Source organism: Oenanthe melanoleuca, chromosome 8, assembly GCF_029582105.1.
Source record: "Oenanthe melanoleuca isolate GR-GAL-2019-014 chromosome 8, OMel1.0, whole genome shotgun sequence".
In the NCBI taxonomy this organism is placed as follows: Eukaryota; Metazoa; Chordata; class Aves; order Passeriformes; family Muscicapidae; genus Oenanthe; species Oenanthe melanoleuca.
Window position 1 is genome coordinate 9,996,476 of NC_079342.1, and position 12,854 is coordinate 10,009,329.

At 39.6% G+C, this 12,854-nt stretch overlaps 1 protein-coding gene across 5 annotated transcripts in view; it reads right to left on the reverse strand.

Moving 5' to 3' along the window:
* The window catches only part of PTBP2 (polypyrimidine tract binding protein 2), a 42,971-nt gene extending 33,221 nt beyond the window's left edge, over positions 1-9,750 (reverse strand). For 2 of the 5 annotated variants that reach the window (XM_056497424.1, XM_056497422.1), the window contains exons 1-2: positions 9,532-9,750; positions 7,942-7,972 (exon numbers count right to left, since the gene is read on the reverse strand). In XM_056497424.1, coding sequence (XP_056353399.1) covers positions 7,942-7,972; positions 9,532-9,539 — 39 coding nt within the window. In that variant the 5' untranslated portion in view covers positions 9,540-9,750. The remainder of the gene's footprint in view (positions 1-7,941; positions 7,973-9,531) is intronic. The other 3 variants (XM_056497421.1, XM_056497420.1, XM_056497425.1) reach the window with 2 other exon arrangements.
* Between the last annotated feature and the right edge of the window lie 3,104 nt (positions 9,751-12,854).

Consider the following 12,854-nt stretch of genomic DNA (forward strand, 5'->3'; position numbering starts at 1 on the left):
TTATTACATCCATACATTTAGTCAAAATACTTTTTGTCAACTGTTTAGGTCAGAGACGCATCCACTTTTTTCCCAATAATTCAGGGCTGTGGAGACTCTGACCAGAAGTTATGGCCAAACCTAACCTAACAGTGTATTACAGAGAGCTTACTAGAAGCACTACAAATGTGTAGAAGCACTACAATACTCCTAGAAACAGCAAACAAGTGACTCCTAGAAACAGTTAACGTTTGTTAAAAAGTCAATAGTATCATCTAAAAAAATTTCTTCAACTCCCACGAGGAAATAAATAGACAACACTCAAGAAAGATATTGAAAAATACATTTTTCACAAATACTCTCATTTGTGGTATTTATATTTGCTGATATTACAAACCTCTCTCAAAACCAGGATGCTTCTGCCTTTCCCATTTCCCTCTTTCCTCCCTTCCCCCCAAACAAACGATAAGTATGAGAACTTCAGCTGCACTGCACATTTACCAGTCATTCTCAGCCTACAGGCAGGAATTTCCCAAGGGGTATGACAAGCCAGGAGACAGATCTCATGATTTAAGGAAATCCAACAGCATTATAAAACACTTTATTTCTAACAACATCTGGGAACAATTTAAAATAAAGAGCCAGAAACCTGATGGTATGTGAGAAGAATAAGCACATTCTGGTTTCAACCAAGACATGAAAACATGCTCCTCTTATAGTTACACATTGTAAACAAACTGCTTCAATATCTGAAGTAACTTTGGGGACTGGATGTTTGAAACAACAGAACAAGACACTTTAAACCCCCAAAAACAGTATTTATAGACTTTGTTCAGTTTACATGTGATGGATTAGAATTCAAAACATGCTTCATTTTTAACATGACAATTTTTTATATGAAACACTGCATAAATATATCCTCACATGATCTTTCATGAAGAAAAAACACTTCATCTGCCTTATATTCTGATTACACACACAACTATCAAAACACATAATCCAAACTACCCTGAGGAATTTGTTACACCTCTCATATGTACAGGATCACAGAAGCCCCACTCAGGAGAGCAGAAGCCAAGTCTACACATTCAAAAGAAACTGCATGCAGGTTCGTAAGTATTTTACAAAGGATATAGTTTAACTACAAGCTTGCTATTACTTCACCAGAACCTTACATGCATGGATTGTTTTAAAGAATACACCATTTAACTATACTGGCATGAAGTCAGTTAAGGTCGTGAACTCCACAGCTGCTCAATAACTCGCTTATAACATCACTTGCTTTTCATTCAGTACTAGCTGTATCCAATATGACCACCTTCACATACTTACTCTCTCTATATGTCCTTCCTTACCCTACTTCTAGGATTTTCGTATTCTCCTCAGCCAAGCGTATACTGTTTATACAGCCTAACAATGAAACCATTTTAACTCTATTTTTCAATAAGAAAGGGGCTAGGAGAAAAAAAAAAATTAATAAAACCACATCAATTTTGTAGAAATTGAGAGTAATCAAGGGAATTTGAAGAATCTAAGATTGACAGGAGACAGAACTCAATTTCCTTAAAAAAATCTCCACAAAACACAATGTTGAAAAAACAAATTTCTCAAAGCTCCAGAAGATCAAAATGGATTATTAAACCAAAAAGCCAAAGAGTAAAGAATCAAATCTCAACTTACAACATGTCACACAGCCTCCTTTGGAAACTTCCAAACTTTCAATTGTAATCAAAGACTGCTGGCAAGAATCTCTTCTAATACAAGTCAATGCTTTAAATATCCAAGAGAAGTACACCAACAAAATAATTTATTCCAGCATTTCAGACTTTCAATTCCACTTTAATCAGGAAAGTACTACTCTCAAACATTACTGGTAGTAAATGAGAATAGATGAGAATAACTCACTAGAGCTACCACCTGGATGCAATCTTTGCCTTCCAGACAGACAACCATGGCACCTGGATGTACAGAATTGCTCCTTCAATAGCAGTTTCTACACCCCAAAATGTGATCCACATGGAATGTATTTTTCACTCAATTATCTGCTATTTTTCACTAATAAATTAAAAGTGCTAATGCTGTTTTGTCTATAACTCAAGACTAGTGCTACACATGCACAGAAAAACTGATTTTATGAAAAGCTAAACATGGCTACATGTACTTGCATGTGTAAAAAATACCAAGCCCCTAAATCTAACATCACAGTCCCATTAACAGCTTGTGAAACCCAACCTCATTTGAATCAACTAACACCAAAAGCAAGAATCCTAACAACCTCCTTACCCCAGCAACTTGCTCCTACTCTGTCCTCCTAATTCTGTATTGTTACAAGCACTTATGCAACCACACACTCTGGCACAAATCTGAGTAAAAAGATGTTGTGTCAGCTTAGCTTTATCCTGGTTAAGTTTGTGAATTGGCCCCCTAAACATCTGTTGCACAAGTATTACACTGACAGAAAAATGGAATGCAGCTTGATTTGCTTGTGAAAACATGGCCCGAAGCTCTAGGAAATGGGAAGGGTATTTCCATACTGGTATTAGTGCATGTTTTCAGAGATGGTGCAGCTGAATGCATTTCTCCTTGTACAGCCTCTCAATTAAGATGCAAACCAACCTAAGTGTTCTGCCACAAATAAAAACTATGTGATTTCAAATTAGTGAAAGATATCAAAACTTATCAAACAGGTATACTAAAGCTTCCTCATATTGCTGCATACTTACGACAGAGAACAAACTAAGTTTCAACATGCCTCCTTCCTTTCCATTTTCAGCTTTCCTTACTTTTTCACATATATTACAGTGGCAGAATGAGCATTACAAAAAGAAACCACCAAAAGTTCAAAGAAAAAAAGAACTGGAATCAGCTATTCTGAGAACAGATATGAAAGCCATTTCAAACAGGGTCAATTTATAGAAGTTACTGTTATCAGATATCCTTCCTGTTAACAAATATCTTTCATTATGTTATTTTTTTTCACTATGCCCATACCACAGCTGGAAAGACAAATCCAGATGCCAGTTCTAAACTTTTTAACATGGCCAAAAGTTTACTGACTTCACTGCTATAATGCTAACATCTTTTTTGCTGTTTACGGCTGCTAGCACAACTAAGTATTACTGAATACAAAGGTTGTCTAAAAACATTATCACAGCTAATGCAAGATTAAAATACCTCTAATTCACAAACAACCAATTTTTCTCATATCACTGTGTCTTTGTCTAATCTACCAGCAACATATTAGACATGCAAGGTTAGCAATATAACAGACCATCACATGGCATTTATCTGTATGAATAAATCAATTTTTATCCCTTCTTTTTCAGCCAAAATTATAACCATGAAGGCAAAAAATTTGAGAGTAAAATCTGAAAGGAACAGGCACTTGTGAAGTAAGTTTAGACTAAATTTCAGAAGTGGCAAAATTTATCTTCTGACAACTCGCTAGAATCTGACTTTCAATCCTACTTTCATTATACAGTGAACTGTTGAAACAAAAAATCACAGCACATCTACAGTATCTACTTGTTTCCACCATGAAAAAATTCTCAGTTATTACTAGCAAAAAGGGTTCAGAGAAGACTACTTCTCAGAACATGAGTTAAAAATTAAAAGTGGAGAACATTTCAAAAGTACTCACAGACTGCTGCTTGTGCTCTCTCCCCTTTCTCCATGAGTTCCTGGCTCTGTCAGTTTTTAGCTACTGTCCTTCCCCCACACTATTATATTCCTCAATGTTAAATTTCAGTGACCAGGAAAAAGGTGAACTAGGTGATACTTTTCTGTTTGGAATGCTTAGAAAGTTCTAGGACATTGTTTCTTAGCATCCTCTACCCATCCCAAATATAACCAACTAAATCCACACCACCAATTCCCTCATCTCTTAAGTGCACTGCAAGGGCCAAAGCCCTGACTTTGGGGGGAAGAAGGCCATCCCCACATCTTTAAACATTACAAAACTGTGTTTACAGGCATAAGTTCTCCCTCCTAGCTATAACTGGGGCTGTCCATGCCTGGCAGCTTGGTTTTTGGCCAGTATCCAAAGTACTGTCAAGAAGGACAAAAATTTCCCAAATGCTGTGTACCAAATAATGCATCCAGGAAGAAATGACTGGTTCTCTTCTCCTGTCAGATAGAAAAAAAGCACCTCAGCCATTGTGAAACACACATGCACAACATGAGTCACTCAATTGTTCAAGCCCCATTTACTGCACAGCTACCCATCCCATCCAGAGAAAGATCATCCATTAGACTCAAGTGGCACACACTGAAATACAGTAGGAGAGAGATCACCCTCAATATGCACCCAAAGTTCACCTAGGTGATTCCCTACACCTATGTGACACAGATTCCTTATACCATGTTTTATATCCCTCCAAAGATTCTTTAATTACTTCAGAGGAAAGATTATATTATATACTTCATACATCCAATGGCTGAAAAAGGCTCTATCACAGCAAGTACCAAATCAGTTATCAAGATTAAAGCATTGTAATGTAAAGAGAACACAAGAGAGCAATTCAAAGTACAGTTATTAGATGCTGATGCTTAAAACTACATAACCAGAGAGTAACTAAGGACCTGATGTAATAAGAACAGAGCAACTCCAATGTACTTTTTAAAAAGAAAAAGAAAACATTTTATATAATATGATAATTTTTTGAAACTATGCACCAAGAAATCTACAAAATGTAAAGAATTTCTCCAAGGAACTGTTTTTTTGTTTTTGTTTTGTTTTTTTTTTAATTTGAGCAACTATGTAAATATTACCATTACTGGAATCCTTAACTCTCCTTTATTCAAGTATACTTTACACAAACTGCTTATATACAAGTTCACAAATCAGCATCAGACAGAGAGCTAAAGCTCACTCCTTTTTGCATTATTTTGCAAAATGTAATATAAGGGTGAACTGTGTGCAGTGACATTTCCCTGCCTCCATGAATTCTAGGTAAGCAAAACAAGACATTACAGACCAAATCAAGTATGAGTTATTTCATTTGTACTTAGAAGATGACTGGGTTGTGACATGTTCTAATGCTTTCAGAAATTAAAGCACGCTGCTGCTCTGACAGATTTGAGCTAGGACGTGTGTTCCCACTGCATATTTTGAGTTGTAAAAATCCCCAAATTTACTCTTTCTGAACCAAGTTTTGAAGTTGTATTCATCATTTTTTCCACCTCCACTCTAAGTTTTATGTTTTGTATTGGTTTCTAGTGTTAATTTCTGGTGATTCAACATGTAAATCAAATGACGACTGAACAGCACATGAACAAAAATGTTTTAAATCAAATCAAGTATACAATACAAATAAAAGGTAATAGTTTCAAATGTATCCCTCATTTGTAGATGACTCTGATTATAAAACTGTCAATAAAGCATTATAAGGAAGCATTCCTTTTACTTTGTACTTGCCTTGACCATATGCAGTCCCCAAAGCTAAAAAACCCTCCTCTAAAGGTAATACCCAGACTACAGTGAAACTTTTCTTACTTTTTTTATAAATGGGTTTAAAAATATAATATGTTCACTTTTCTTTTTATGAGAACAGCCAGACAATAGTTAATATTAACTTTTAAATTTGTATTGACATGACTGATGATGATAAAACAAAGCAAATTTTCCACACAGAAGAGTCATGTCACCATCCCTTTCTCCAAGTATAATTGAATCCACCACAAACACATTTTGCAGGTGATCAGTATATATGCTCTAAGTGAAAAATCTCAGAAAGCATCAAGTGAAAAAAATATCCTGGATAAGGTTACTTCTCACAGGTGAATCCAACGACTATTCAGTCACAATGTTGGAAGAGTATTAAAACTCGTAATGCAGCTCTTTGAATTCAAAACTTACTCCTTACACATTCCCATGGCACCCCATGAAAAAGAAAAATTCCAAGGGAAGGCCAAATAACCAATCCCAGTAATCTATATACATGTGATAGGCAAAGCATTCCTCGACTTTAAAACATCAGTCCATCAAGAGCAAAGAATAGTCCTCATAAGGACAAATGTTCCACATGTCCTTCCACAAAGCACAAGTGAAGCTTGCATAACATCACTATGCACACTGTACACCTCAATTAGATAGAAATCCCATTTTCCATTCTTACCACAATCCTGAGATAATTAAAGCAGCTCCAGAATACAATCCAGTTATTCCTCCCATAGTTAACAGCTTTCTTCAGCATATCATCATCCTTATTTACCTGCACTACCTCCATGCATAGACTGTTTTCTTTTAAAAACCAGACAGCAAGTCCATTTTTACAAACAAAGAGCACAACCTTTTGGTACTTCTGAGTCTTTCATTGTATTTTTTAAACACTGCCTCCAATACACCTGTCTTGCCTTCTTTCTTAAATTCATAATATAACTTCTACCATCAAAAGAAGAAAGCAGTTAAGTCATCTGAAGCATCTTTATTTCATTGTCTGGCTAGTATTTTAAAATTTGGTTCCCAAACTGCACTACCCACTTAGGACATAGTTCATAACACTCAAATTCTCATAGATTGAAGTTGCTCACAATGAAGAGTGAAAGGGATACTGAATCCATTTACTCCTCCTGAAGTGAGAAATGTCAGAATTTAAGGTCCAAGTAATACATGGTCTACCTGAAAATACTTCTCCACTAGAAAGAAAAAAAATTACTAAGGGTAATTTATGGTTTTATATGCTGTGCCCTGAAGCTGTATATATATGGAGTGCAGTTTGCTGCTGAAAGACTTGGAACATCCTCAGGTATTCCTCTAAACTACTAAATACACTGCTAAGTTTTAATGAGTTAACACTTTGTCCTCTCATCATCAGAGAAATAATCATGTCAGTTCACATTTCTATTGTGATTAGCTCCCACAGAAGTACCTTAATAACTACACTTTACTCATGATTCAGAGAATGATTTTAAGCTTGTCTCCAATACAGCATGAACATGTGGAGCTGATGGGTCCAGAATCCATGGAACTGACTTCTCACAGCTCTTCCTTTAGAAGCAAGCTTACCCAGAAACATTATAGGTACATCTGACAGAACAGCTGCTGCATCTACAGGCTGGCTGCACTATAGAAGAACTAGTCCAAATCCAGCAGGACCAATACTGAATCTGAGCAACTGGCTCTTCCTGGACAAAGCTGGGTTTAGCAAGCAGTTAACACTGATCAGCTTCAGCTGAAAAGGCAGGTACAGAGCACAGGCTACGAAATCCCTGAACAAATGTGAAGATTTAACTGCTCACACTAGAAAACTTCAGTTTCTACCACTGAAAGGGAATTGCTCTCATGCATTCATTAAAGTTCTCTTGTCCTACATCCCTTTGCATTAACATTATTTCTCTCTCTGCTACTATGGAGTACTGATCTAATTCCTGTGACAGATTTGAATAAAAAAAGCAAAATAAATAGTAAATTACCAACTATTTGGAACTCCTTTCCTTGCTATAAAAATACAATAAATTCGTAACTCAACCTGAGAAATAAAAAGTACAGCAAAGCAAACACCCACTTCTGTATCTACATAACAAATTCTAGCACCCATTTTTCTGTCCTATTACAGATAGTCACTTCTTTTTTAACTTCATTGGGAACTGTTTTGAAAAAAGGAGAGGGAGGGACAGAAGAAAGTATGACTTTTACAGGCCCCATGTATCAATGCAGGAGTGTTGTTTTGAAAAAAGTATGATAAATCAAGTTTTGGAGTGTTTTGGGGGAAAGTATGATAAATCAAGTTTTGAAGTAAGAAGCTGACACCACTATATGAATCCAGAACCACTAGTACCTAGAAAAGTCTTTTGTGTAGAGGCAACAATTTACCTCTAGGGACTTTTGTTTAATAAAGCATATAGGCTGACTAGATATCAGCTCACAATGACCAGTTAAAATCTTCCAACATGCAATTACGGATGCCAAAGCAGTTAATTTTGTATAAGCACTCAACCCCCTTATTTAAGTGTACATCCTACCTTCACACCAACTGCAACATCAGTGACAATGCTGTAAAAAAAGAAAACAACAAGAGCATAAGTCAGCCAATTTATCCTCATAAACCAAACTTTTCAATGTATTGCAACGACAAAATAATGAGGAAACAAATAGGCAACAACTTCCCTGCAAGAAACAGTATTCAAAGAACATACAGGACTGAAACACCAAAGAAACTTTAAAAAGCCACTTAGCTCCCATAGCTTACAGGCTTTTCCAAAGAGTACAAAGTTTCAAGTAAATGTTACTCCAATGCAGCACGGCCAAAACATTTATTCGGGAAACTCGGGTTTCTGGACTACATGAGATTAAAGGGTGGAAATAGAGTAACTTAAAAGTAAGTACAAAACTTCTCACACACCTCTATTAACTAACAGCTGGTTCAGCAACATAGCTGAACCTTTGTTTGACCTACTCTTTGAACAGCAAAAAGCAATATTCTTTTTTTTTTTTTAACTAGCTTGGAAAAATACTCCCAACGCATTGGCAGCCACACCTATATGAAATTTAATGAGGCAGACCTATGAAAAACGCTGCAACAGGTATGACAAGGTACATCTCTTCCTTAGAGGTTATGACATCATCACACTCACAGTGTATACCACAATCCTAAAAGAAACCTTAGTCCACAAACACACAGACACCACAAATGAATATGGGAGAGCATTCCACAGTGTACTACTCATTAGAGACAGTAGTTCTCAGACAGGACTTGTAACTCCTACCATTATAATCACAACCATAAAAAGCCTTTGAAACTCTCACAGTTCAAAGGTTATAGCTTAAAGTATACCAAAGAGATGGCTTCTCTTTTCGAAGCAGAGTAAACAACCTAATAGGAGATTTGGAAGCTGAAAGCTGCTGTATTTACACTGACGAAGGCTACAGCCAGCAGCCCCATTTTCCAGGTCCAACAAAAAGCAGGCCTGGCGTGTAGTGCCTGCCCATCCCAGCCCTCACTGTCCCACACGAACGGCTCCTTCCAACATTCCCTTCTTTGGCTTGTACAGCCAGGCCACTGCATATACAAAGGCATCTTTCCACCTGGGGAGGGGGGGAAGCCCAAGGGCTCATTAGGCAGTTTCTGAAAACAAAAGAGCTCGACATCTGGCTCCTGCTGGCATCGCTCCTCCCCTCCAGCCAGCTCCAAAACAAACCCGAGCCCTGCAGCGCGCCCCTCCTCGCCCCTGGCCGGGGAGAGATGCCAAAGGAGGGGGAGAAGAGGGAGCGAGAGGCTCTGGGGACAAGGATGAGGGCAGATCCTTTACAGCGAGACGCGGCGTCTCGGGCACCACACTTAAGCAGGGGGCGGCCCAAGGCCCTCGGCGACTGCAACGGGAGACCCTAGAGAGGGGCCCGAATTACGGAGAGGCTGAGCCCCTCCGGCCCCGCTCCCAGCCCGTGCGGGCCTCAGGTTTCAGCCGTCCCGCGGCGGGAAGCTCATCGCTCCCCACACCCTCGGAGCCGCCCGCCGACAGCCAGCGAGCGCCCGGCACCGGACGGGTCCCGGCACCGACCGGCAGCACGGAGCGCGGCAGCGCGCCCGCTCCCAGCGCCCGGTGCCCACTCACCCGTCCATCGCCGAGCAGGACAGAGCGCGGGCAGCGGGACAGGAGCCGCGCACGGGGAGGCTGAGAGAAAATGGCGGCCTGGCCTGCACGGAAACCGCCGAGCGTTGCCGAGTGCCGGGCTCCGCTCCGCGTCCCCCTCCGCTACCGCGCACGCGCCGGCCCGACGCGCATGCGCCGCGCGCGCCGCTGAAGCCCGTGCCCTCAGCTGCCCGGCCCGAGCGGCGCGTGAGGCGGCGCGAGCCTGCCCCGCCTGGGCCGGGGGCGGGGGCGGGAGCGGCGGCGCGCTGGGAGCCCGGCCCGGGCCCGCCCTCCTGCCGTTCCTGCCTGTCCTGCCATTGCTGCCCCTCCTGCCGTTCCTGCCTCTCCTGCCGTTCCTGCCTCTCCTGCCGTTCCTGCCTCTCCTGCCACTCCTCACTCCTCAGCCCGCGGCCGTTCGCCGCCACCCCGCCCGACCCCTCTTGTTGAAGGCAGGGAGTTTCCGCGCTCGGTCCCGGCGGTTCCCGGCCCTTCTCCTCAGGGGAGGCGTTCAGAGATCTCCGCGCACCCCAGCCCGACGGAGCCTTGTCCCAGCGCTCGCCCTCTGCTACCCAGGCACTTCCCAAAAAACGACCTGTTGACTATGTAACTGATCACTAACACTGCATAAAAGTGATAAAGAGGAACGTACAAAGGAACTGCTGCAGTGAATTGAGTTTGTTCACAGAAATCAGTGTCCCCGTGGTTCTCTGTAAACTGTCACGTCAGGGTACAAAATACTCGGCTATTACCAAATACGCATTTTCTCATTTTCTTTTGGTCAGATCTCAGTATTTCATCACAGATCTTCAAATGTTTGATACAGACTTTCTAGAAGACTCAGCTGTGCACGAGAAAACCCTGAATTGCTTTCAAACAAAAAATCAAACTTAAGATTTTATACCTGTGAAAGAAAATATGAAGTTGTGATCCCAATGTTCCTGTAAGATTCCAAACCCAGAAGAATCTTTAAAAGTGTTCAAAACGTCTTCTGTGATTTTTATATTTTGATCTAGCAAAAGTATGTTTAGAGAAGGTAGCCTATTACTTGATTGCACTTTAAATTTTTTCAGGTTAGTGTAAATTCCTTGGAGTCTGTCATCAAAACTGTTGCAATGAAGCCTAATGAAGAATTTAGGAGCCAAAAAACTATAAAACTATACATCCATCCATAACTAGAAATTTTTCAGTATGCTTTAATACTCGGTATCCTTCTCCTCTAAGTGACACCACAAATAGCTCAGTCACTGGACTCACCACAATTAGGAGCGTGGACAAATTCTCTTTCTACTCTGCAACTTTTTGTTGTTCTGTTCTGGAAAAGCCACTCTGATTCTCAACAGCTGTTTACTGATAATGCTTCTCCTAAATGCCATTATCACTTGGATATCTGCAACTGCTTCCTCTTCCAGCAATTGTCTTCTGCACCCATCACTGGCCACTGGGCTAAATTACTTATTATTCACTTTCTTGGAAAATTCCTGTTGATTTGCTTAGACTGTATATAAAGCTCATCATGCCAAATGCTATGCTTTAAGGGTTTTGCCTTCTACATTGTTATGTTTTGGGGTTTTTTTAAATCTGTGGTTGTAATATTCTTTACTGATTACGTGTGATAAAGATCATGATTGAAAGTTACATTGAAGACATCAGAGACATAGAAGTGCACATAACAATCTCCATAAATCCAGGGCATTTTTATGTATTTACTTTCTCTCTCTATGTATAATCCCTGTATATTCTGGAATACTTACTAGGCTTTATACCATTGGAGGTTGGGTTTATAGTTAGTTTCTCTTGCTTCCCATTGCCTTCAGTCCTGTTTGTTGCCACAACAATTTTTTATCTTTTTCCCCCCTTATAAATCAAAATACATCTTATGCATTTTTGTATTGATAGAAGTACTAATCCTTGAACTTCTTAACAATTAGTAGAAAATCTGATTTTCCTCTAATTTCTCTAACTGCTTAATTTGCTTACCTTCTTTGCCTTTATAGTAATGCCACCTTCAAACCTGGTTTTCTCTTCTGCAATATTATTTTCTCCTTCTTTCATGACACCTACCAAAATCTATCTAAGTGAGCTAATACTTACTCAGTTCATTCTGTGAGTTAGAAGCTGTTCCATATAAAGGAGGCTGAGGAGAACCTGTTGAGTATAGCAGAAAAGACACTGGAACTGAGTCTGCAAATCTGGCTGAAATAATGGATGTGACTTTATACAGCAAAACTCTGGCCCCTCATGAAGTATCAATAAAAGTGATAATCAGGATTTTACCTAGAGCATTTAATTTTAGAAGGGATAAAAAAGAAACGAGCATTCAGTGTGTTTCTAATAAAATGCCAGGGCACCCTCTTGATCAGATGTTCATGCAGTGTGGTATTCCACTTTCCTATTCATATTGCTTTGCCTGTTTTTACTGTTAGATCATTTTTAGTACACTTCTGAATGCCTTGTGAAATGTCTGCCATATTTGGAACATTGTGATAGCATCATCTGTTTATCTGGTCATCTGTTTTCTCTGTTGCTAGAGTGCATTTTTGCTTTGTCTTTCTCATGTTTCAGAAAGTCAGAAAAAAAGTTGTTGCCAAAAAAACACTTTGTCCTTAGGAACTGTCAACTTTCTGCTGAAGTCCTGCATCAGTTGTTTCAGAAGGCAGCTGAAATGTCCAGTAAGAGACAGCCATTAAAATACCTCGAGCAAAGCCCTCCAAATTCAGTTGTTACATTACAAAGCACACAAGCTCATATCCTCTCTCCATGTTATTCTAACTAAAATTTAAGTGCAGATACCATTATCATCAGCTCAAAAGTTCCATACTCTTAAAATCACAGTAATCTTACTGCTGCAGCAATATTTTGTTTTCCTAAATAATTTCCTTTGATCATTGATACACTTAGATGTTTCACTTTGATCGGTTGTTTCCATTTTATTTCAAGAACAGCTAATAAATAACCATCTGTGTAGTTCAGTAGCAGTATGAGTAATGTTTGCTTCGTGGAAGATTGTAGGAATTAGAAAGCACACAAAGGTGTTTTCTGCTGTACATTGTCCCAGACTGAGTCTCTGGAGTTGCTAGGGCTAAAACAGCATCCGCACTCTGAGAGAACAGCTTGTCCAAGAATTTGCCTGACATCCACAGCACTCTAGGGCAGCAAGTCTTGTGATTTAGGAAATCATTGTCTGAAAAATACTTTCTCTTGGTTGTGTCAAGCCCACTGCCTGATAATTTCCTTTGATGTCCACTAGGTTTTTTTTTTGTTTTGTTTTTTTGTTTTTTTTTTTTTTACATAGATGGACAATTTTT